Source organism: Diadema antillarum, unplaced genomic scaffold (assembly GCF_040938485.1).
Source record: "Diadema antillarum isolate AM-2024a unplaced genomic scaffold, OU_Dant_1.0 scf00000167, whole genome shotgun sequence".
NCBI classification, from domain to species: Eukaryota; Metazoa; Echinodermata; class Echinoidea; order Diadematoida; family Diadematidae; genus Diadema; species Diadema antillarum.
The window spans coordinates 2,442,859-2,467,055 of NW_027271056.1; the positions used below are offsets into that span (position 1 = coordinate 2,442,859).

Consider the following 24,197-nt stretch of genomic DNA (forward strand, 5'->3'; position numbering starts at 1 on the left):
TCGCGTGTCTATAACATCACCCGCCATTCACAATGTGTTTGGGCCCAGACGATCGAGCGCAAAATAATCTGACAACCAGGTTATCATATTTCCCTTCAGGGATGGAGTCGATGGAGCCGAGAGGTATAACGAGACAAGCGATGGTGATATACTTCGATGGAGGAGAGAGAGAGGGAGGAGAGAGAGGAGAGAGAGAGAGGAATGATAACAGGGAGAGAGAGGGTGAGGGGAAGAGAGATGGAAGGAAAGGGATACGCATGAATCTATAAGGTACTCGCCTTACAGATCGATAATTGCTCCATAATATTACGCGGCCAAACGTCGTGACATGTCGGCGGCCATCTTGTCAAGTAGCCTGTCTCCAGGCGTTTCGACGTATATGCCGTGAGTGCTGGAATAAGCTGATCGCGCTCTCGTGTAGTCATAAGAAATACCCAGTTTGTTTGTCTTATGGGCTTAGACATTTACATTAAGCAATTCTTTGTCTTTCCTTGGCGCCCATTTGCGTTCGAATCAACAGTCATACTAAGTTTTATCTAAAAGTTGCAGAAGATGAAGTAGAATGTATACAGCTGGTGTAATAACACATGTTTATTTTACGTTTAGTCTTCAAGAGTACGACAACAGAGATCAGTTCTTCAGAATAAAGCTTTTGAACTCCTTTGCACTTCTAGTCTATAGTAACATGATATAACTAGTTTAAGTGTTTCTAATGTTTTCATAACTACAGTTGTTCCAATCACAATGTTCTTCAACATTATTGCAATCATTATTGTTTGAGTTTGAAGCGAAATATCTCAGGGTCTGGGTTTGAAGGCTACCCAAGCTTGCGACGGTCACCATCTCACATCATGCAACGAGGTACTCGTCGTCGGTTTGCCCAAAGGCCTGGGGCGATTCTTGGGGCGATTTCTACCAGGCCGATTTACCACGGTCTCGATGTCTAAAGACTGATGAACAAATTCCCTTCTTCATAAAAGGTGTTGTTATTGATTCGCATTACCCTCTCGTTTGGAAATGGTGTCTAAATCCCGTCGCTCACTCATTTTATACTCAAAGGTGTTTCTCGCTTACTCCAGTCTCCCCACAGCGCTGAAAGTTATCACTGATAGCTTGCACTTTGATGAATCCTCTAGAGGACAAAAATAATGGAATAAGAACCCCGATATTGCAAAGGTGTGTGAGTAAGCTATTTATACGAATATCATTGAATAATTCGTTTTCATAAATTTCTTGAGGAGTGCATCAGCGTGGCAAAATTCAACCTTCTTGGACTATTGTCTAAAAACGTTGAATATATATATATATATATATATATATATATATATATATAATCTCTACATTTTTCGTTTATTGTGTGTTTTATCATTAATGGTTGGGTATAACATGACGACCAGATATCTCGTATGCAGGCAAAAAAGTAGGATTTTAGATATCAGATGTCCAATGTTATTGAGCGGTTTTATAAGATAAATATGATTGACGATGAATGAAAATAATGGTAGTGAAATTATGAAAAAAAAAATTTCAACACCAACCTCTTGAAAATTCAAATGACTGCAAGTTAAATGTCGTTGTCAACACCAGGTAATTGATCATGAAAATGTCGCATATTACCTAGGGATCGGGCTAAAATATTGCAAAATCCTTGCCAATTAAAAAACAAAAACAAACAGCAAGCTAAGATTGGCACATACAATGATTGGTCATATCAAGCGAGCTATCAAGGAAAATGCAACTTTTGCACACATCTGACATATGCTTCCTAAGTGTTCCACGCACGTACTGCTTATGTAGGGTTAATAAGATAAACATAATGTCAATATTTGCCTAATTAAAAGTTTGAAAAGTGTTTATTGACAGGTACATCGATTGTTCTCTCCGATAGGTTTGACTCGTCTCATGTAATTGGCCATTAAGGATAAACATGAGAATAGATATGTTTGAAAATATGCTACCATGGCATTTGACATGTCAGAACAATGTGGAGGATCACTCCATTGTAATCTGCGACGTTTTCTCTAAGATTCTATGAAGTGTTCGAAGAAACTTGTCTGATGATATACAGGCTGAGGTCTTCCAGGAGACGGAAGGCAACAAGACACCTTTCAGTACGTGTGTATCCGACAAGATAAGTGTTTCGCATCACGTAATCTAATTTTGTCGATTCATATTGATTAGATTACGATTCTACCCCTCTACGTAATCTCGCTAATTAGATCAAGAATTGAGGCAGTGGTTTTACAAATATCGAGAATAATCATGCCATGTTTTAGAACACTCGCTGTCATGTGCGTCCCCGATACCTTCTTAAACCCATTACACTAAACTTTTGGCACAACCATTAGTCTTATTTTTTCTCCCTTCCTCTCTCGGTCTCTCTCCCTTTCTCTCTCTCTAAGTCTCTTACTCTTTCCGTCTTCCTTCTCCGGCATAGCACAGCCATTTTCTCTGTCTCAGTCTGTCGTGTTTGCAATTAGCGCCTTCGACGGAGAGAGACCGCCCCAATTAATTCATTACAACGATCGCTAGCAATTAGGCTTAAAACACCATGTATGAGACACTCATTCCATGAGGTAAGGGACTGAAAGAAGGGCAAAGAAGATCTGGAGAAATTACACTCACTAGTCGAAAAGGGAGAGGCTAAAAGCATCGACAAACTTGTCTACATTTTCCTACCCAGCGTAGAATGTTTTCTGATCGCAGGTTTGTACCACACCACTTGTGCTCCCCCCCCCCACGTCTCTTTATCGTGACGTGAACTCTTTGTTCGCAAAGCTAGACAACTATATTAGGACGTATTTTCAAGTAAATGCAAGCTTCTCGCCTCTACACACGTTTGGCCGATGCATCCAAATATTGATTTGCTGCACTAGTCGGAATAATTTTCCTTTCTTCTGTGACGACATTAAACTTTGCGCATGACATGCAACACCGCGAGTGTAATTAAATTTGCCTGGTAAATGCCACGATTATGAGGGGTTAGTCAGGAAGGATCGGTTGCTAACAAACGTACCCACGCACACATACAACACATACATACACACACACACACACACACACACACACACACACACACACACACACACACACACACACACACACACACAACATGCACACACATACACACATCCCCACACCAACACTGCCTTTAAAGAATCAACTGACCGTTTCCATGTGGTCAACAAGCTAGTAGTAAAATCCCTAATAGATTTACATTGGCATGTTCGGCATTCTTGACTTCTAATTGTGCGAGTGAAGAGGAGAAAGTGATTAAAGTTCACATCTACCGTAGAGGCTAGAAGCCTTCGTTGATGTCGTATACTCATATGTCATACGTGCTATGGCACATGATGATATTTTGCGAGCACTTCGCGGTTTGTTCTGCTACATCACTATTCTTCCGTTCCGCGCAGACGACCGAGGTTCGGAGCTGCGAAAGCTATCTGCTGTAATGCGCGTGCATCTTCGGCGCGCCTCATTAGCAGGGTTATATATCCAGCTAATTGCTGACGCTAACGATGATGCTTTTACTGGTCCCTCTGCTAGATCTATTGAGGTAACTCCCCGTGAATTAGTGCCGAGTTTCGCGATTAATGATCGGTCGTGGTATGCGGGGAAACAGTCGTAGACGGCAATCCCGCCACCCAATGAGGCATAACATCACGGCGCTGTCTGTACACGTGTATATTCAAATCGCAGCAGGGATTGTTTATTTTGATTTGTTTGCAAAACTTTAATGTACTCGGTATGCGTGGTTTTCTTTTTACGTTTTGGTTTTGTAGGTAAAGTTATTTAAGTTGTGATTTGTTTTTTTGCTCTGACCATCATTACCTGAGTCAATTACATCTGATGAGCCGTTATGCTGAAAAAAAAAGACCCTGCTAAACCAATGAATTAGTGCTTGAGAATTTGCGAGGGAATCTGAGAGGACTTAAATTCTCTAACAGGAAAGGATAATCCACAAATTGGAGAACCAGCTTGGTTTACCCGAATACAGCAGTTGAATATGGCATAATCCGTTTCAGACCGTAGGGTCAGTTTTTTGTGATGTATTTTGCGCGATGCCACCTTGTTTTGTGTAGGACCTATTTCCCTATTCTGTAAGTAATCTACCTGAGTGTGGGCAGAGAACTTAGCTAAGGCGAGGTAAATTGGATGCGCATTATAGGATTGCTACTGGTGATTATCTAGTCCGTTGTCGCCACGGTAGCTGATGTTTTCTTTTGTCTTCGTTCTCTTAAAGCTCTTGCAATTAAAAACCTATATTTTATTCTTGTGTTGGCTTAAAAAAAAAAAAAAAAAACAAGCCCGGCTCACCGGCTGGCAATTTGGTCAAAACGCATCTCTGGGTTGGTGCAATTTGAATTTCCCTACTTTGTAAGACAAATTTCTGCTGGCGACTATTTCTACCATGTTTGCCTGCAGTAAATTACTCTACTTCGTGTTTCCACTTGTCCTTTTTCTTTCTTCTTTGTATACCCCTTCATCTCCTCCACCTCCTCCTCCTTTTGTCCTTTACGTCAGCCGCTCTCCAATTTCACCAATCGGGATCTTTATTACCAAGAAGAGAAGATGTGATCCTCGCTTTATAATAAATCTGATATTAAAAGCGAAAGTAATAGTTGACTAATGATCATAAAATAACAGTAGATGACTATCATAATCATCATCATTAAGAATACAATACGACTCTTCCCGCGAGTATGTTCCAAAGATAGTAGGTATCTTAAATAAAAGAGGACTCTGCTATCACTTCTAACCAAGCAGTGCAAGGGACCTATTTTCACATCTGCGTCAAGAGTGGCTTTGTTGTTACACCCCCTTGTCCAGGATTAGTGTGAATACACCGCGCGGGATGCGAACTGAGGCTCTCACTTTTCTGTGTTCTTGAGCCTGAACCACAGCGCTCTTAAAGGGATTGTATAGTATTGGTTAAGATGAAGATTCAGCTTTTACATTTTTGCGAGATACTACGTAGAAACCACTTTATCAAATGTTAAAGAGCATACAATTCTAAGAGTAATTCAAAGTTTATTCGACGAAAATCGGTTTTGAAATGGCTGAGGTGTCCAAAAACAAAGTGAAACAAAGTGACCCTAATAAAAGGTGGGTTCCACCTTTTATTGTGATCGCTTTGTTTGGATATCTCAGCCATTACAAAACAAATTTTCATTAAATAAACTTTGAATTCCTCATAAAATTACATGTTCTTTCATATTTCATAAGAGGTTTCTCGTTATCTCAAAATATCATTAAAAAGAAACACGTTGAAAACCTAAACACATCTCAACCGCGAGTATTTAATCCCTTTAAACTATATAGGAGAAGATAATGTGTCCGTATATCATGGTATGATAATAATTGTGTACTGAACCAGGCTACAATCAAGTACGGTATAGTTGAACCTGTATACAGTTTGAGACTGTGGACTTTACCTAAGGACAAACGGTTTGAAACTCCGTTCTGCCAATATCTTAATTGGTGTTCGTATAGAACTCTCCTAGTGATTTGGGGCTGAGGAACCCCCCCCCCCCAAAAAAAAAAAAAAAAAAAAAAAAAAAAAAAAAAAAACACCCAGCAGTGATGAATGAAAGTGACGAATTACGAATATTAAACAAAGTAATTGACCCTCCCCGGCCGACTGCACACTGCACAAATCATTTATAGAAATAAAGGAATTGATAACATAAGGCAATGAACCCGGAATATTCACTCTCCTGTTAAGTAACCGTTTGTTCCGCCAATACTCTTTTTGCAATCAATTCTTAACGGGAAACCAAAATCAATAGCGGAAATGTATGGTATATCAACCACAGAATGGATTCCGTCATTCTATAAATTCCTGGCATGGAAATATAAATCGATCTTTTCAGCTTCTTTCCCTCTCTCTCTCTCTTCTCGTTACTTTTTCCCTCTCTTCTTTCTCTTTCTTGGTCGCTAACTTTATTTCTGCTCCAAAATCCAGCTTGTCAGATGCACGCAAAATAAAATCCAAAGCAATCCAAATGAAAACGATTGGAAAATGCCGCCTTGCCACCCTAGTTTATACCACTTCTTGATTTTCCCAAACAGTACCAAAATAACCAACTAAAAAAAAAAAAAGCCCTCAACAACAGACGTCAAATAAAACCCCCTTACTGAATACCTCGTTAAGATGTTATACAATAAATATAAACACACACACACAATGTTTCCAAAGACACGGTCGATCATTCACGACAGCGAATGGATGTTGCCCCCCTCTCTCTCACACACACACACGCACACGTACACGCACGCACACGTACACGCACGCACACACACACACACACATACACACACACACACACACACACACACACACACACACACACACACACACACACACACACACACCATATTCATTCTTAAAACTGGGATGATGAAGAATAATATTGCAAAAGCACAGACGGCATCGAAAATCCATAGAAAAACCACGAATAAGATCATGAATGATGACGATGATGATGGTATAATGATGTTCTTGATGATGACACCAAGGTAGAGGAGAAGGAGGAGGATGAGGATGAGGATATTTCCTTTCAAAGCAACGATGATGACGATGAGGATTTCTGGATGCAGCATCTGATAATGATAATAATAATCTGGAGAAGAGTGAGGGTTGTATCATTGGTTGATTCAAATAAGCCTCTAACCCCCCTCCCCTTGCAGATCCTTACAGCTTTACCAGGATATTTTTTTTTCATATTTTCCTTCATTCCTTTGTCGCTTGGTAGCGCTTCTTCGGCCTCAAGCTTTGTGCGAAGGTCCACTCTTACTAAGCCTCTCAGATGACATGAACCAAATCCAAAGCTTTTAAAAGAGTTGCTGCACTGTCCGCCAACCTGAGTAAACATGGTAAATTAGAGACGATCTCATATCATCTCATTTTCCTTCCATCGACGGTATATTGAGGGGGAAAAAATCACGGTTGTATGAATTTAGCAAGATATATAATACGCCTGTAAACACGCAAATATAACCTTTCATGCGTCACTTTAACGGTAAGGCATTTAGTATATCCATATTAAAAAAAAGGAAATATACGTTGGAGGATTTTTCCTAGTTTATTTTATCTGCTTCTTTCTCTCTTTCAGATAGAGGGTCATTGCTTGATGCGACGATTAAAGGTAAAAGGGGGAAGATCAAAACAGTAATCACGGTTCTTTGAAAATATGCTACAGTTCCAGAAAGATAAATCTCTCGATGTAAACTAGTTTAGAATACTGTCAGAATATTTTTGCAACGCAGATACATTTATTAAATGTCTGTTGTGTATCTTCTTAAAGTAGTTTCCATCAGTAAAAAAACAAAAACAAAACAAATACACGTTTGCTCTTCCCACACGGTTTTTGGTTTAAAGTGTAATATTTCAATCTCAACAAGTCAAGATTTTGCTCATCAAATTTCTGCACTCTAGGAGCAAGAGGTGGACGCTATATCTTTTTTTAATGATCAGGAGTGAAGGTTGACTTGGAAGTAGAAAATACCACTTTTTGGGTATATCCGAAACCCATTTCATCATTCATGACGTCACAAGGGTATTTATAGACGATGGTATAACAATCATACTTACGGACGCATGAAAGAAGAATTAAAATCACATTATATTGTAACACGTGTACCATGGCATATAATTGTTCTCAATGCTACCATTTCGTTTTCCGAATGTGCAATCTACTCTCTCTCCCATCTCCTCTCCCCCACCCCCCTTTCCCTCTCTGTCTTTGCTCTCACATGCTCACAAGCCTTGGCATCATGCTTGCACGCACATGCGCGCTGATATCGTGTGTTGCAGATCCCCGGGGTGTCGGCATTCGCCCCCGCCGCCTTTGTTGTTCTTGTTTGGACGGGGTATTGTGAGCGCCAGTGATACCCCAGCCAACAAAGGGCCCAGTTTTCTGCCCCCTACTACTGATACAGTCGCCCCTGCCGATAAAGATTCTCGAGATTCCAGCCCCCTCAAGCAACCGGCTTGTGAAAATACCACCGCGGCGGTTCGGGGGTTTGTAAGAGGCGGCGAGCGATAGGGGTAAGGAAGAGAGAAGGGGGGCGCCTCGGCAGTGGACCATCCAGGTCTATCAGACCGCGTATTTTGAACTGTATACGTATCCAAAGCCTCTAGCTGTGAATAAAGGCTACCTTCCATATCCCCATCGTGGGGATTTCGTAACGAAATACTCCCATTTTGCTTCCTTAAAGATTTGTGTCTTTTCTTTTTGCTCTGCAAAAATTTCGTATCCTCACCTTCCCTTACTCGCTCCCTCTCTCCCTCTCTGTATGATGGTCTCTCTCTCCCGCTCCATCTCTCGCTGAGCTACATTTTAATTTCCAACGGAATATCTATTTCAGCATCTGTTTAGGATGAAATGGAGATACGAACGGATTAGAGTCTTGATTGGGATTCGAGCACCTTGTCGCACTAACACTGAGTTGCAGCTACTTCTAGTGCAAGGACATGAACAGACCGAGAAAGGGGTGGAGGAAGGGGGAAAGGAGAGTCTTTCGTGGAGAGAAAGAAGAGTGAAAAAGAGTTCCCCCTATCGTTACTATTAAGCAGGCCTAACCACCGCATCCTACTAACTCATATTTGAAGTTGGGTCTGTCCCAATCTTTCTGAGGATAACCTAAAATTGCAAAGATATTATACGAGTTATGCTTATGTTTACTCACATTTCGTCCTTCTGTTGCTAAGATATACCATAAAGTAAACCAGGAAATAAAGTATTTCATGCCTTTTGTGGTAAAGCAACAAACTGTTATGGTTAGATTATATTATAAGTTACAATGAGCTCTAAAGATGTTTCCCATCCGCCCTAGGGAAAGGAAAAGATTTAAACTTCTTAGACATTAAAAGTCCTTCGAAACTTGAGTTTACTTTACAGTGTTTTTAGTTAACTGAACAAATGAATTTAAGGGCAAAATACACATAGATGTAGTATATGAATGAATAGCTAAACAAATAACTGAATAGATGAATAAATGAATAGATATACGCAATTTTTGGTGCATTTGCAAGCCACATAGATTTCACATTTAATAGCTTGCAGTACTTTAGGTATTAGATATCGTTACCCAGGACATACACATGCATGGTCAATTTTGTTTTTCGGAATTCAAGTGTAAATATATAATTCTCTGAGCGCATGAAGAGAGTACAGACAGTTACTGCACTGCTAAGTTTCAAAACTGTTATATCAAAATTATGAAGCATAGATCACGAATGCTCGATAATCGGGACCATTAATGAAACATGGAGGATAATTGTACCGTTTAAATATAATAAAGCTTGAATTTGGGTGTGTCAGATCATGTAACCAATTCTACGTTGGTTTATTGTGTATGTATTTGTGTGTGCATCCTGGTAACCAGAAAAGACGTTACTGTTCCAGCAGATATTTTACTCGTATTGGAAAAGTGAGTGGGACTGTTCATGCATTCGATTTCTATTTATGATAACTCTTGAAGAGAATCAGTCTAACAATTACTTCGTAATCGTTGCCTCGTATAGTCAGCCTGATAATGAATTCAGCAGGAGTGTATATCTATTTCGTATTTCATTTTGAGAAATAATATAGAGAGAAAAGTTGAAATTTGAAAGTTTAAACAAATATGAACTCTCTTAATTCCTTAGATCGAGATGAGGGACAAATCCGAGTCTAATTTTGGATTTGTCCCTAACCATAATCTCGTAGATTGATTTCCAATCTGAGGAATTACGATAGAAGGCGTGCTTAGAAAGAGGAGACAATATATGTATATATATATATATATATATATATATATATATATGTATGTATATATATATATATATATATATATACATATATATATATATATATATATATATATATATATACATATATATATACATACATATATATATATATATATATATATATATATATATATATATTAATACATAGAGAGATAAATATTCAGACATAAAAATAGAGGTGCAGCGTTCCCAAGAGCACTCTATTATGGTATAGATGACAGATTATGGAGAAAGGGAAATGTGAGTTTGATTAAGTGGCGAAAGTAAGGACTAGGATTGAGCTTAGGTTCTCTATACATGCTTCTGGCAGAATGTAGGCCGTAATGATCGAGACTCAATCACTGAAGGATCAATAACATACCGAGTGGTTCGCCCTGTTCAACGATTCATTCATTTGAAATATCCATCCGCCCTTAGTCTTGTCCATTACCGCTGCGACTAATGTAACGCAAGGAGGAAAAGAAAGTATTAACGTCGGTGGATCGTACTGAGTAAAAACACGTGTTTGCCAAGGCGACATCCCTGAAACCATTCGATCGTTGTTGTTGTTGTGATTTCCTCGAACGTTCTGTCCCTCTGCCACCTCGTTAGATTGCCATTAGAACTGTACAGAATATCTCTCTTAAGCATCGAATGTAAGTGGGGTATGAGAGGGTTAAGTATGTGTTTCTTTCGTCGCAAAATCTTTTATGTATACCGTGGTTTGCCGAAGGCTTTTGCCCTTTGCATCGTGTGCCGCTCCCCAGATCTCTAAGTCCCGTGATTTAGGTTGTACGATAGCACAGATTAAGAGTAACTTATCTCATCGTATCCCTAACACCAATTCGGGCATTATCTCTGCTGATATGCTGAGAAAATACAAGCGGAGTGGAGAATAAAAGGGGGAGACTCGGGTAGAGAAATAGATGGATTCTCTCTGGGCACTGTCGTTACCATCATCTTCATCATCGCTTCATCAAAGCCAACCGACCCGGTTACACCTGTAGGTCGAATTAAGCCATATCCTAATGACACTGCAATCTCGAATGAGGCAATAACCACAGTCATATTACGCTGTCTAACCCTCACTAAAAACGATACCATGCCACATTGCCTTCTCCTCTCTCTCTCTCTCTCTCTCTCTCACATACATTTTGTTCCCTTTTCTCTGTCTCTCCTTCATTTGTCGTCTGCTCTTAAGATCCATGGTAAAGTGAGTGCAAGAGACATTGCTTTTCTGACCACTCTGAAGCCCATTTTACTCGCCATACTTCAATTTCCTGCAAGTTCGTTTTCTCCTCTCTTTCTAGTCTTTATCGTGACCATTGGTGACTATGCTTGTATTTGAAGCATCCAACCTCGTGTTAATGGCACCATGTATCACCATTGTTATCGTAACGCTGTCACATTATTTTCAGATTTTATTATAATTATGTTATTATAATTATTATTATTATTATTATTATTATTATTATTATTATTATTATTATTATCATTATTATTATTATTATTATTATTATTATCATCATCATCATCATAATCAAGATCATCATCATCATCATCATTAGCATTGTTATCATCAGTATTATGCTATCATTAGCCGGTACAATCAATATCACCCTAGTCTTTCCTTGTATATGAATATGTAACAAGGAATTCTTTGAGAAAATTTGTGTGGTGTGTGCAATAATCTTAAAGGCACAACAGCAAAATTGAGTACACAAAAGTAAGTGGAACAAAGAATGTTATCGACTGATGGAGTTTAGACTGATTGTTTCCTTCAAATTAAGAAATTTTGTTAATTTGAGTTTAGTTTTGTTCAGAAACGGGATGTGCGTATAGCCAAAGGTTTGAATAATGTTGTCAGGACTCCACAAACCGAACCAATGACTGCCATGATTTTTGTCTTCTGTGGGCAACGTTGGCTTTAGGGAGAGACGCGAAGTTTTATGAGACACGCTTAATTTACTTGCAAATAAGGAGCTGGCGTGACGTGCATGCTCGGAAAAGGGACAACGCCAATGTTACTGTTTTCGCGTTGTCGTCATTGGATATGAACACATTAGTCGCCTGGTTTTGAAACAGTAGGACGTTTGTTTACAGTGCCCTTTGAAAAGAGGGACTATTTGGTTGAATTCCTTTCTACGGTGAAGGACACGGGTAATAGGATAGCTATTGAAGAGCTGTTGACACCGGCGAGTAGGGTCAGTTTAGAAAGCTCGGTTTGATGTATCGTCAACGATCCTTGTTTGGAGTGGCCGTGAATGCAAAGCGATCAAAGTGATGGATCGCAGTAATGTTTGTGACACCTTCGAAAATTGTTACCAACAAACAAACTATTGATAGTTTTTACGATTTTACAATTAGCAAATCTATCAGCCTTGCCAGCTATTCAACTCGATCGTAAGGAAGAAAACAGGTTTGACAGTATGCCTCAAAATACGTGTTTGAGTGACATCTGATAAACTCGTGATCAATCGTGACCGAGGTGTGGATAATTGGGACAAATGGCCTCATTTTACGAGACAATTAAAGAGTGATTTCTGTACTTCATCTTCCGTCAGGTGTACAAGAGCACCAATGTGAGACCATGCAAGTGATGACCTTTTCCATCCTCGATGCTTTTTTAACATGTCTACGTCGATCAAATCGAGTGTTATTCTTGCCAGCATTAAAACTGGAGCAAACTGGCCAAGACAAACTTGATGAAATTGACGTCTTTTTCATTGCGAAAACTTTTGTAATGCATGACCTGTGTATTCTCTTATTATCAAATACATTAAACAAAAGTGAAATTGATTTTTAATTGAAGACATTATGTTTATTTTCTCTTTTTCAGATAAAAGTATCAGCGACCGTCGCGACAGCCATGAAGGTCTGGACGAAAACGACGACGACATCCTTCACGACAGCGGGGCTTCGTCACCCGACGAGGGTGGCCGAAAGTCTGCAGGTGAGCTCATCGGCAAGGAAAATGGTGTCAGCGCTGGTGGGGCCGAAACTCTGGGCGGTGGTACCAATGGGAACGCAGGCAGCAAGAGTCGTCGACGTCGGACGGCCTTCACCAGCGACCAACTCCTAGCACTCGAGAAGGAGTTCATCAGCAAGAAGTACCTAACGCTCAGCGAACGCGCACACATTGCGCGCTTCCTTCAGCTCAGCGAGGTGCAGGTCAAGATCTGGTTCCAGAACCGGCGAGCTAAGTGGAAGCGACTGAAGACCCACTCGTCCATCCTAGGTGGCGGTAATCGTGGTGGAGGAAATGGCGGTGGAGGCGGTGGTGGCGGCAGCGGAGGAGGCGGGAACGGCAACTCCAAGCTTGTTGTCCCCATCCCAGTGCATGTGAATCGCTTCGCTGTCCGGTCGCAGGAGCAGTGCCGACCAAGAATGGTAGAACCCATGGGCCAAGGATCTCAACACCATCACCATCTCTTGTCTCATGGTCCTTCACCTGGCACGCTCGGCTCGGCAGAGGGAATAGGTGCTCTACGCAACAGCATTACGTAATGCAGACACCCGTCAGACTGCAGTGATTTTCTTTCTAATGAACAAGAAAAAATTAGGTTTGAAAACTCCACTGTTCGGTTGCAAAGCATACAGTACCAAGGCATGTTTCTATAGGACTTTACGACATCCCTTGCACGTAATTATGTTGCAGCTGATATTTAAGTGTTAACCATGAGGTCGTATCGACTGTCATACATTGCTTATTCGTCATCTGAAATCTGTGCTTACCCCGTGGAGAGCATGCGTTAAACAGGCGAACATAAAAATGCCAATTACAAGAGCAGAGGCAAAAAGAAGCACACACACACACACACACACACACACACACACACACACACACATGGGCTTCATACATACATACATACCTGTGCTATGAGTATATTCTTTATAGCTAATATCCGTACATTCATCGACGTGCGTTCTGTGACGAATATTTCGACACTTTACAAATTGAGTTTTAACTTCATAATTTCACTAAATGATATCTTGTAGTAGAAATGGTGGATAGATTATCAGATGAGAATAGCATTCAAGCAATATTTTCTGACCCGCAACCGTTCAAAAGACACTGGAAGCAGCAGAAGATCAATATAAATAGCAAATCGAGCATTTTTCTTTTGTCTCGCTCACTACCCAAGGGAGATTGCAGGCTGCTCTGAATTGTTTCATATCTTGGGAACACCTTCGTTTTGAGTTTTCAAGACGTAGAAATATGGGGGCGCTGTGGCATAGTGGATAAGACTCTCAACTCCCGATCGGAGGACCCGAGTTCGATTCCCAGTGCTGACATCCTTGAACAAGATGTTTTTACCCACCACGTTCCTCTCGACCCAGGTGTATAAATGGGTACCTGGCAACACCAGGGTAATAATAATGGCAGGGCCCTCTGGTAGAGCAGTGGCAACACTGAAGAAGCTACCCTGGGTAAAGAAGACATTATTATTCTTATTATGATAATAAATGTAAATGTCATACACAACCCCAAAGATGTGAGATCAATAACGTCGCACGGGAAGCACAAGGTTTTGCTGAGGTCACTTCTATGAAAAACGTGACAAAAAAGTCGAATCACATTCTTTTTTCAATTAATGAAAGAAAGTTGACGTGCAAGTGAGCCGTTTTTTCCTATGTCAGGAAATATTATACGATAGTTGGACAATTAAAACTGACTCCGAAGTTGAATGTGCAATAAATGAATATTGAGAGAGATGATATATATTTCTCCTCATCTTTGTCTCTTTCCCTCTCCCTCTCTCCCTCTCTCTCCCTCTCTTTCTTTCTTTCTCTCTCTCTCTCTCTCTCTCTCTCTTTCTTATGTTATCTGAGCCAATGTGTGTATTGTAACTTTTGTACATCATTAGACTGAAAATACGATACGAAATAGCATTGTTTCAGTCATTCGACGGGAATGGTTTCATAAGAAATTTGGTCAAATCAGATTAATCTAATCAATTTCTTATCGCAAGGAATAGTACATTGTGGGCATTCTACATGTATGCACACTGTCTCAGAATGATGAACTATCAATGTTGACGATAAAGAACAAAGGAAGAAAAACTCAAAATTCCCAGACACCAAAAACTGAAAGACAAAGACCAAATCGCTATTTTAAGATCAAGCTGCTTCAGCGTTAGCATAACAAGACTGCGTATGTTGCAATCAGTTCACGTTTTAGTCAGCAACATTCGGGATATTAATCAAAACTACAATAAAAAGAAAAAAATATCGTAAATGATAGAGATTTCTCAAACACTAAATCTTGATATTCAGCATCAATGCGTTTGCAAACTCGATTCTTGTATGGAATTTTCAAACAAGACATCATCAGACCTGTTTTTGATGATTTTCAATAAACTGGTGAAAATGCAATACCTCGTTGGACTCGGAATGGTGGAATATAAAAGTAATAGAATCACTGCGCAAACTGTTTGGTATCAACAAAACTTTAATACCTACTGTTTCCAAACTTTCCTTACGTTTCATTGGAGTTAGGAAAAATCACTAGAAGCAGAAAAAAAAAGAATAAGTTTGGACTCAATATATATACATGTTGCAGTGAAAGTTTCAGTATATCTGGTGAGACCCTTTGAGTAGTTGCCAATGTGTTCACCATCTGTTGTTGCTCTGAATTCGGACTGTGTCTTAGTGGTGTGCGTCGTTTCTAATTACTGTAAATAGAATCATTAATTTATCGCGTAAATTAAGAGCAGCGTTTTCTGAGAGCAGTCACACTATAATAAAGGGAAGGGAAGATGAAGAGAAAATAAAATTGACATCAAAATGATGATGGTGCTATTTGAAATATCTTGGTGTTTGACAAGGTGCCGTTTTTCTTGTGTACGACTCAGCTTCTTCATGGTTCTTTTTTGTTCTTGTTTATAAATATATCACAATTCCCAAGGTTGAGTGAATTCAACATACACACACACACATAAAGACAAGCTACATTTTCTCTCTACACACCTTAGGGATATAAATGAGTATACTAGTATATATATACATATATATGTATGTATATATATATATATATATATATATATATACATATTTATGTATATACGTTGTACATATATATAGTGTATACTATACACATACATAAACACATACACACAAAGATATATATATATATGTATCTATATATATATATATATATATATATATATATATATATATATATATATAACACATATATGCAGGGAGAGAAAGATTCAGGGCCATATCCAAAGCCAATTATGAAGATTGCAATTAGAAACAGACACTACAAAGCACCTATAAGGATGTAATTATGAGATTAAAGCGACCCAAAATATACTCTAATAGTGCAATTTTTGTTCATACTCTGAACCAAAATAAATCGTCATTCACTGTGTTATCTAAGTATAAACAAAGTGAAAAAGAAAGAGTGAACAAACGGAAAAACCAGCCCAAATCACACACACACACACACACACACACACACGCACACACACACTCAAAACGGTCACGTTTTTAATGCTATTATATTTTGACTCAAAAGTGTCCTCTACTGATTGCAAGTGCATGTTTCACAAGGTTATTGTGTATTTTCGACTTTTAGAAAATGTTGCCATGTTTGATACTCCATGAATACTATTTGGAACATGACGTCACTTTTTATGACAAAATTTTCCAAATAGCACACTATTTGGGAAATTATGTCACACAGCAATTGTGACATCACAAAGGAATTGTAACATCGCGCGCTATTTCGTACAGTCACTTCGTGAAATTTAACGAAGCAATTGCGACATGGCGCCCTGCTTCTTACTGTCACTGTAGCATCCCTCCACAACATCGCATCCATCACACGACTTCTCCACTCATTTCCTTCTTCCACTGTTAAAATCTATGATCCAAAATATTAAACAAATATACTCTGCCTAATTTCGAGTTTCTGGTTAAAACTATTGGCCTCGGTGCCTCCAATAGTACTATTTTGTAGTCACCTCTGTCCATAGTTTTAAACAGAAACTCTCAGGGCAAATATATTTGTATACTATAATATTATGTGGTCTCCTGTGCTGATTATCGCCTCCATGTTATCCTGTTTGAAAGGTTATCACTCAGCAAGCAAATCCGTGCACACGTTGTACATGCTGAAGTCCAGTCCCTGCAGTTCAGCTGTATAGCGTCGCTCTCTCGGCCGCGCAGACGGGAATGACAAGCTCGCAAATTGATTTACCTGTTCTTCTCTGGCTAATATCCCTTCCCTCCTAAATCAAGACGTCACCGTACGGTAAAGCAGTTGGCGGAAATCGGCGTCGCGTGAAAGAATGCGACAGGCGGAGAAGAAGCTCCACGGTCGCTCGGTATATACTCCGCGAGTCGAACCTGTTCCAGACGACGGGTCCCCGAGAGGCATGGCGCTCTAGTAGACACGATGCCCCCTCAGAAGACCCGTGACATCTTGTTTCATCCCAAGCAGACGGTGTTCTTCAAAAACTTATGCATGTCTCTTTACCATATCTTTGACGGTTTAGCTCACATGCTTCTTTCGATTCTGTAGAATTAATTTTACATACATAGTTATAACAAAGTCATAGCCTGTGCACACGTCTGCCAATTACACATGTTTGGATTACATAGATTTTCCAAATGAACGAATGTGCATTAAATCTACATGAATTTATTCAACTAGATCAGGGCCACTTTATCACCGTACAGACAATGATTCGTATCATTTAATCGGTGGCTGGAATAATGCGATTCTCTATCACGTTCATTTCCAATGGAAGTGGCAAGCTAATCCTTTTCCTAGATTAGCCAAAACCGTGCCAGATCTGATGTATATCAATTCAAACTATACCATGCACATTTTAGCCACATACGTAGAATTCTAGAGAAGCTTGATAGCTTGGCGCGCTAACCAGAAGCCTCTTAGAATGAGACAGTTTTCACTGTAAACCTGTTCAACATGCATTTTTAGATAACATTCTCGAAATCACAGAAATCACAGCAGGTTTGAGTTTTGTTGGAGTATAGTGAAAGAGATTATACAATTTTGTAGGAATAGTCTGATATTTATCTAATACGGGTGATAAGACAAGAACGATATTGCTATTCACTATTCAACATTTCTATGAATAGTGTACTACATGCATATTCATAATTATTATACAGATAAATCAAAACATTTTGTACATTGTACTGTATGCATAATGTGCATATAGATGAATAAGTAAACAAATAAATATATGCATATATATATATATATATATATATATATATATATACATGTAGAGAAATATTATAGATAGAATACTTAATACATATACATGTATATTGAATGTGTATGGGAGTGTGTTTTGTGCAATTGTCTTCTACTTATTTTTTTCCGCGATTGTTGATTGATTAATTTCTTTAGATGCGTCGAAGACAGTGTAATTGGGAAAGGAAATCATCTCTATTAATTTGATTGCTTTACACGGGAGTGTTCTAAACTAGAAAAAAAAAAACATTATTGATTAACACATGCCTGATGTATTGAAAATGTAATGAAACTGCTTATGCTATCATGGGCTGTACCTGTGTATTTTACACGTCAGCACTTTCATTTAGGCCTACCTAATGGGACTACTGAGCGGTACGATTAAAGAAGTGAGACTGCATATCCACTTAGCTGTGAAAATATTATTTCTACTGTACCGTCATGCGCGTATTAAATCGAGAAGCAAGACTGTCGTAACTCTAATATTCCCTTTTGCTCTCCCCCTGTCAGCGACTAGTCTCTGTGTAATAATTCATCCATCTTCAAATTGGGCCATGCTTAACACGTTGTCGGTATCACAATCGCAGATGACACGCACTTCAACAAGCCACAAAGCTCAGAGGGGGGGGGGGGGAGGGAAGAAGAGGGACGGCGTAAATATCATCCCTGCAATGTCGGATAACAGGACTTGGTTCTATGATGACGCTCGGGCAGCCTTCGTACCCGTATAAAGCCGCTCACCGATGCATACAGTCATGAATCTGCCACGGACATCCTTTTCAGCAAGCACGAGTGCCGATGTCGAAGTAATAGACCATCTCTTCAGCAAGTTGTTTATCAAAATTTGTGAGAATATAAGGATTAGGTCACTGAATGGTTGTCTTCATTTTGCTGATGTCGCCGGAGGTCGGCAACAGGTTGCCGATCAAAAATCTTCTGGCTAGGAAGACCAGTCCAAGATCGGTCCGCGTCTAATCATCGACAGTCACAGTTAGGATTTTCTTTAACAACAACAACAACAACAACAACAGCAACAACAACAACAACAACAACAACAACAACAACAACAACAACAACACTTATATGATTATACTCTGTATTTTCTAAATACATGTAGATCGTTTTCGACGTAAGAAAGGGCGCCCCCAAGGGATGGTCGCCCAAAATAATAATACAATGCATCGTTCGTAGCCTAGTTAGTACATTGTACTGTCACTGGACGGTTTCAAGCCAGAGATTTCTCAATGGACGGTAAAAAACATCTCAGAGCGAGCCTAGATCGCACTTGGTAGGTCTTGCTGTATAGTTTGTCCATTCTGACGGTGTCTCTGATAGTCTCTTGGCTCGTTTTTTTCTTTCTCTCTTTTGCCAGTCGTTTCAACACTAATTGGGTTCCAAACTCTGTTCCGACAAGAGGTACCTTGGCCTATGACCTCTGTATGTGATAATTACGTCGGTTGAAACGTTTGAGGCATATTCCTACGTCATCACGACGTTTGAGTTAGTTGACGCATTTTATAGAAATTGTTGCAGCCGCAGGACCCTCGGGTCACACCACCAGCTTGGTCTAGCGTGTGCGTCACTGTCTAACTTGCGTTCTAGATCCTCCCACGCGGTGCGACCGCGATTATCACTTCTCGCTATCATCACGATACATTTATTCAGTCACCCCAATACAATGCAAATATCAAACGAGTAGTTTGTCAAACCATTTTTTTTTTTGATTAGAGGGCTTAATCGGAACTAGATTTGATTTTATATGTTATATTATACGGTCATCATGAAAGAGTATGTATTCTGATTTTGTCAAAATGACAAGTTATTCAGAAATTGATAAGCACTGAAAAAAATTGTTTCCTCTGTGTTGGGTAAGACTCAATTACCATTTTTCCTATCTTTGGTGACAATAATGTCAAAACAGACATTTCGATGAGCCATGCAATATTCGCAGAGTCGAACGGATCAGGTGCCCTTGCTTTAGTAAATGATTACTCCGGAGAGTGTATAATGACAGACGTATGCTGCTTCTTTGCCTGTTTCCCCGTCTCTCTCTCTCTCTCTCTCTCTCTCTCTCCACCAATCTCCCCCCCCCCCTCTCAGTCAGTGTGTATGGTGCAAATGTTGCTGTTGTCGTTTTTTCCATTGAAAATGTGTTCATCATAATAATGGTATGGTAAATTGGTAAAAATGATGGTGATGATAATGAAGATGATGAAAATTATAATAATTATGATAATAATAATGATAATAATAATAACGATAAATATAATAATTATGATATGATAACGATGATAATGATGATAATAACAATAATGATAATAACAATAACAATAACAACAATATAATGATAATAATAACAATAATAATAATAATAATATTAACAATAAAACACCGTATTTATATAAAGCATAGCACAAAAAATATTTATCCATGGGGTCATATAATATCCTTGAAAGTGGACAAGTCCCATCTTACCCAATACTTTTCACTCATCGAACTGCACACACCTCAACTCAGCTGGCATTAGACACAGTCTATTTTGTAGACATTGACTATAAGATAATAAGTCTTGAACCTGCGCCGATCTCCTCACGGGGTATCGAAGTCACTTCTCCTTAGGTAAATGAATAGACAAGTAGATAGATAGATAGATAGATAGATAGATAGATAGATGAATAAACAAATGAATAAACACATAAATACATTATATGAATATATAAAAGGATTCAAAGATAAATAAATGCATTATCATATAGATAGATATAGATAGATAAATAGATAGATAGATAAATAGAATGATAAATGAATAAATAGATGAATAAATGAATAAATGAATAAATAAATAAATAAATGAATTATTAAACAAAACGAAAAAGCTACTGAGGTATATCATGCGTTGTTCGTCAAATGGTAACTAAAATCAGAATGCTTGGCATTAGCTTTAACCATGAAGCCACAACGTTCAGATAAGATTTAAGAGCATTTTCGAAGGATCGGAAATTCGGCACAGCGCTTCAAGGGAAAAAAAAAACATCATTCTGCTTACCCACAGTGTGGGTACAGGTTGAAATAACAACGGGCAACTACAACTATAGAACTAAAACAGTGGAAACTAGAGAAACACTGAACAATTGTGACGCCCGTATAAATGCTGCACCCACTGACATAGTGAATTTGAGGAGTTATCAAGTGTCCGACATTGAGTTAACTATACTAGATATCGTACTCGATCTGCTGGTCATGTTATGTCCCTTTCCGCTGCGATTAGTGTTCCATTGGAAACCTCCTTGATTGCCTCGGTCCTAAATGAGCTAACGTGAATGTAGAATCTGCGGGATAGATATTTACACGGTATTTACAGCTTTGTCTAGATGGTGCAAACTTCAAAAGCAATGCTGTAAGAATATGTACATATCCTTTAATTTGATCCTCTTTTTCTCTACCCCCCTCACGTTCTCTCTATTTCTGTCCCTCCCTCTTCTTTCATTGTGTAGTGGGAACCGACTTTTGTATCGGTTACAGTTCACACTCAACTGTAACAGTTTTTTTTTTAGCCTGAGTCAATTAGCAACCTCTTCCCAGAGTACAAGGCTGTACGTGTGTGTTTGTTGATCAGAAACGTGCAGAGTCTGCGGAATAGATAATCATCGCCGCAGACCATTGCAAACCTACTTCAGTGAACGTTGCAATAATGAACTTGTTAACGCGTGCTGGATCAAAAAGTCGTTGTGTGAAATCCCCACGGGTCAGTCGCGAAAGTTCACCTGAAGGTAGGCACCTAGGGTTTTCCATACGCATTGGACGCATGTTCGAATCAGATCGGCAGGAGAAAAACACACTTTTCTGTTTCTTTTTCCCCCTTCTTCTGTTATTACCGTAGATCACCTCCCTGCGTATATGTAGACGTATTCCAACTCTGTGTGCGTTACTAGATCTAAACACGGATTGCACAAGGACCACGTCGTGAGGGAGTATTTTCCGACACAATTTACAGTCTTTTTTCCTTCATCCACAGCACGACAGGAGGGTCTCTTCTTCAAACTACGTTTTCGATGAACGATTATTGTTAGTGTTCACAGTATGCTGCCCTTAGTATGCATTCTTGGGATGGGATTGGAAAAGACGAACATGTTGAGTTGTTACTGTTGGTTCTGGTGGTACTTCACAGTCAGCAACTTAATTAATGATTCATAAACTGACTGTAGCTCTAGCTGATTTAGGGGAGTCCGTTACGACTGCAGACGAACTTGATAAATCAAAATCAAACATTTCAGGTTCTGGCGTTGTCAGCTTGTTGCTACACTGACTTTGTAGTCAACATTTTACTCGCCTATCGCTTTGTTTTATTTGTTTGTTTATTCATTCTCAAGTTTACCTTAAAATACACAGAACAATGCATAAGTCATACATGAATCAAAGAAAGATTACAAAATGAATGGATCGTCCATTTCAGATTCATTATTATGATGATTCTGTTCTTCCATGGGGTCCAACAGCGCCAGAGCGTTGAATGTAAGTATATTTTCTCTTAGTACTTATTGTCCTATCCACGTACTGAGGACGAATTGTAGATAGCCACAATATTTCCTGACTCCTATGGGTTCAAGATTTTTGTGGGGAAACCGGTGCTGACCATGAACGTACCTATTACTTTTCCCGCGATTAAGTCATCAGAGTTACATTGACATCATACTGAACGTGCGTTCAATTCTTCTATGAGGTGATGTTTTCCCTTTTTCCTTTTTACATGATTAAATGATAATAATTATCTAGAATATGTGTGAACACAATGCAATAGAACTGAAAGTCATTTAAATCTACCTTTATAATTTCCTTCTTGTGACCAATTATCTCTCTCATTTTTTTCTTCTTTGCAGTGGTTCCGTTGATCGCCACAAGGGATTCCAGTATACACCAATGTCCCCTGAAGACTTAATATACCTGTATGCACAGCTTGATTACATATTTTGTTCCCCTTCCTTCATCTTCTTTCGAAGGAGTCGTTAAGCCAGGGGATCGCATCTCGATGCACGCAACGTGTTGATCACTTCCAAGAATGCTCAAGTCGTCTTCAGACTTGATTTGAGCGCTCTACTGAATGCATGATGAAGCAAACGGAAATCCGCGCCAGTATTTTCGACATCTGTGTCTCCATAAATAATTTTTAACCCGATGGACTTATATATCTGGAACTTGCCGTATTCTACAAGATTAGGTCCCTCCATCCCCCTAAATAAAGCAGCCAGAATGGACAGAATGGGAACTTTGCAATTACAACGCAGGATGTTCGAATTCGATTTACCAGTCCAGAGCTCGGGAGCGACTCAAGGGCGAATTTCGGATTCTCGAAATGAGTTTCGGTGATGATGCGCACCGGCGGTGGACACCAAAGGACCCGAATGTGATGGTATATAGAAACATGTTCCCTTTGAATCCTACTGACGGAAACAATGAGAGAGAAGGGAAAAGAGAGATATATATGGAGAGAGAAAGGGAGAGAGGAGGAGGGGGTGAGAGATGCAGAGATTATAAAAGATATAGCGTAAGTTCACGCAGGGAGATACCAGATAATCCGGCTTCGATGGCCGCCAAAAAGATCTCCCCGGCAGATTATAAATTATGTATTCGAGTTCACATTTTAGACGATAGTGATAACATTTCTACCCTTCAAGTGAGAGCCAGTGTCATGTTCAGTCATCAACAAAGCGAAAGAGGAAAAAATAAAGAAGAAGAAAAACCTGAATGCACAAAGGAGAGGAGGGAGAAAGTCCTGGGGAAGAAGGGAATACAGAGACTGCGCCGTCTTAGCTGATTAATGGTAGACTCTCGGGAGTAAAGAGATACGGTGTCAAAATGTTGGTGTAATATTTCCCTTGACTTCCACTTCGGGTCCGACGATATGACGCGGCAGTTACACATTTTCGACTGATGATCCGGGGCTGCCCATAAATGAATATGTTAATTGGTAGACTGGGTGTGAGCGGCTTGCGCCGGTCACGACATATGGAAAACTCTTCGTTACGGAGAGCGGAGCGACTTTATCAACCGCTGCTATAGTTACACGGATGACGACGGGCAATTCAATTGGATCACTGTGTCTATTGGACTTCTAACTCCCCACACGGACTATACAATGAATAATGTCTTATATCTTATCTTATATCCCTCATTGATGAAATCACGTTC

At 39.4% G+C, this 24,197-nt stretch overlaps 1 protein-coding gene across 1 annotated transcript in view; it reads left to right on the top strand.

Moving 5' to 3' along the window:
• Positions 1-13,285, top strand: part of LOC139722604 (uncharacterized) — a 39,299-nt gene extending 26,014 nt beyond the window's left edge. The window contains exon 2 of the mRNA XM_071633906.1: positions 12,618-13,285. Coding sequence (XP_071490007.1) covers positions 12,618-13,285 — 668 coding nt within the window. The remainder of the gene's footprint in view (positions 1-12,617) is intronic.
• Positions 13,286-24,197: the final 10,912 nt, after the last annotated feature.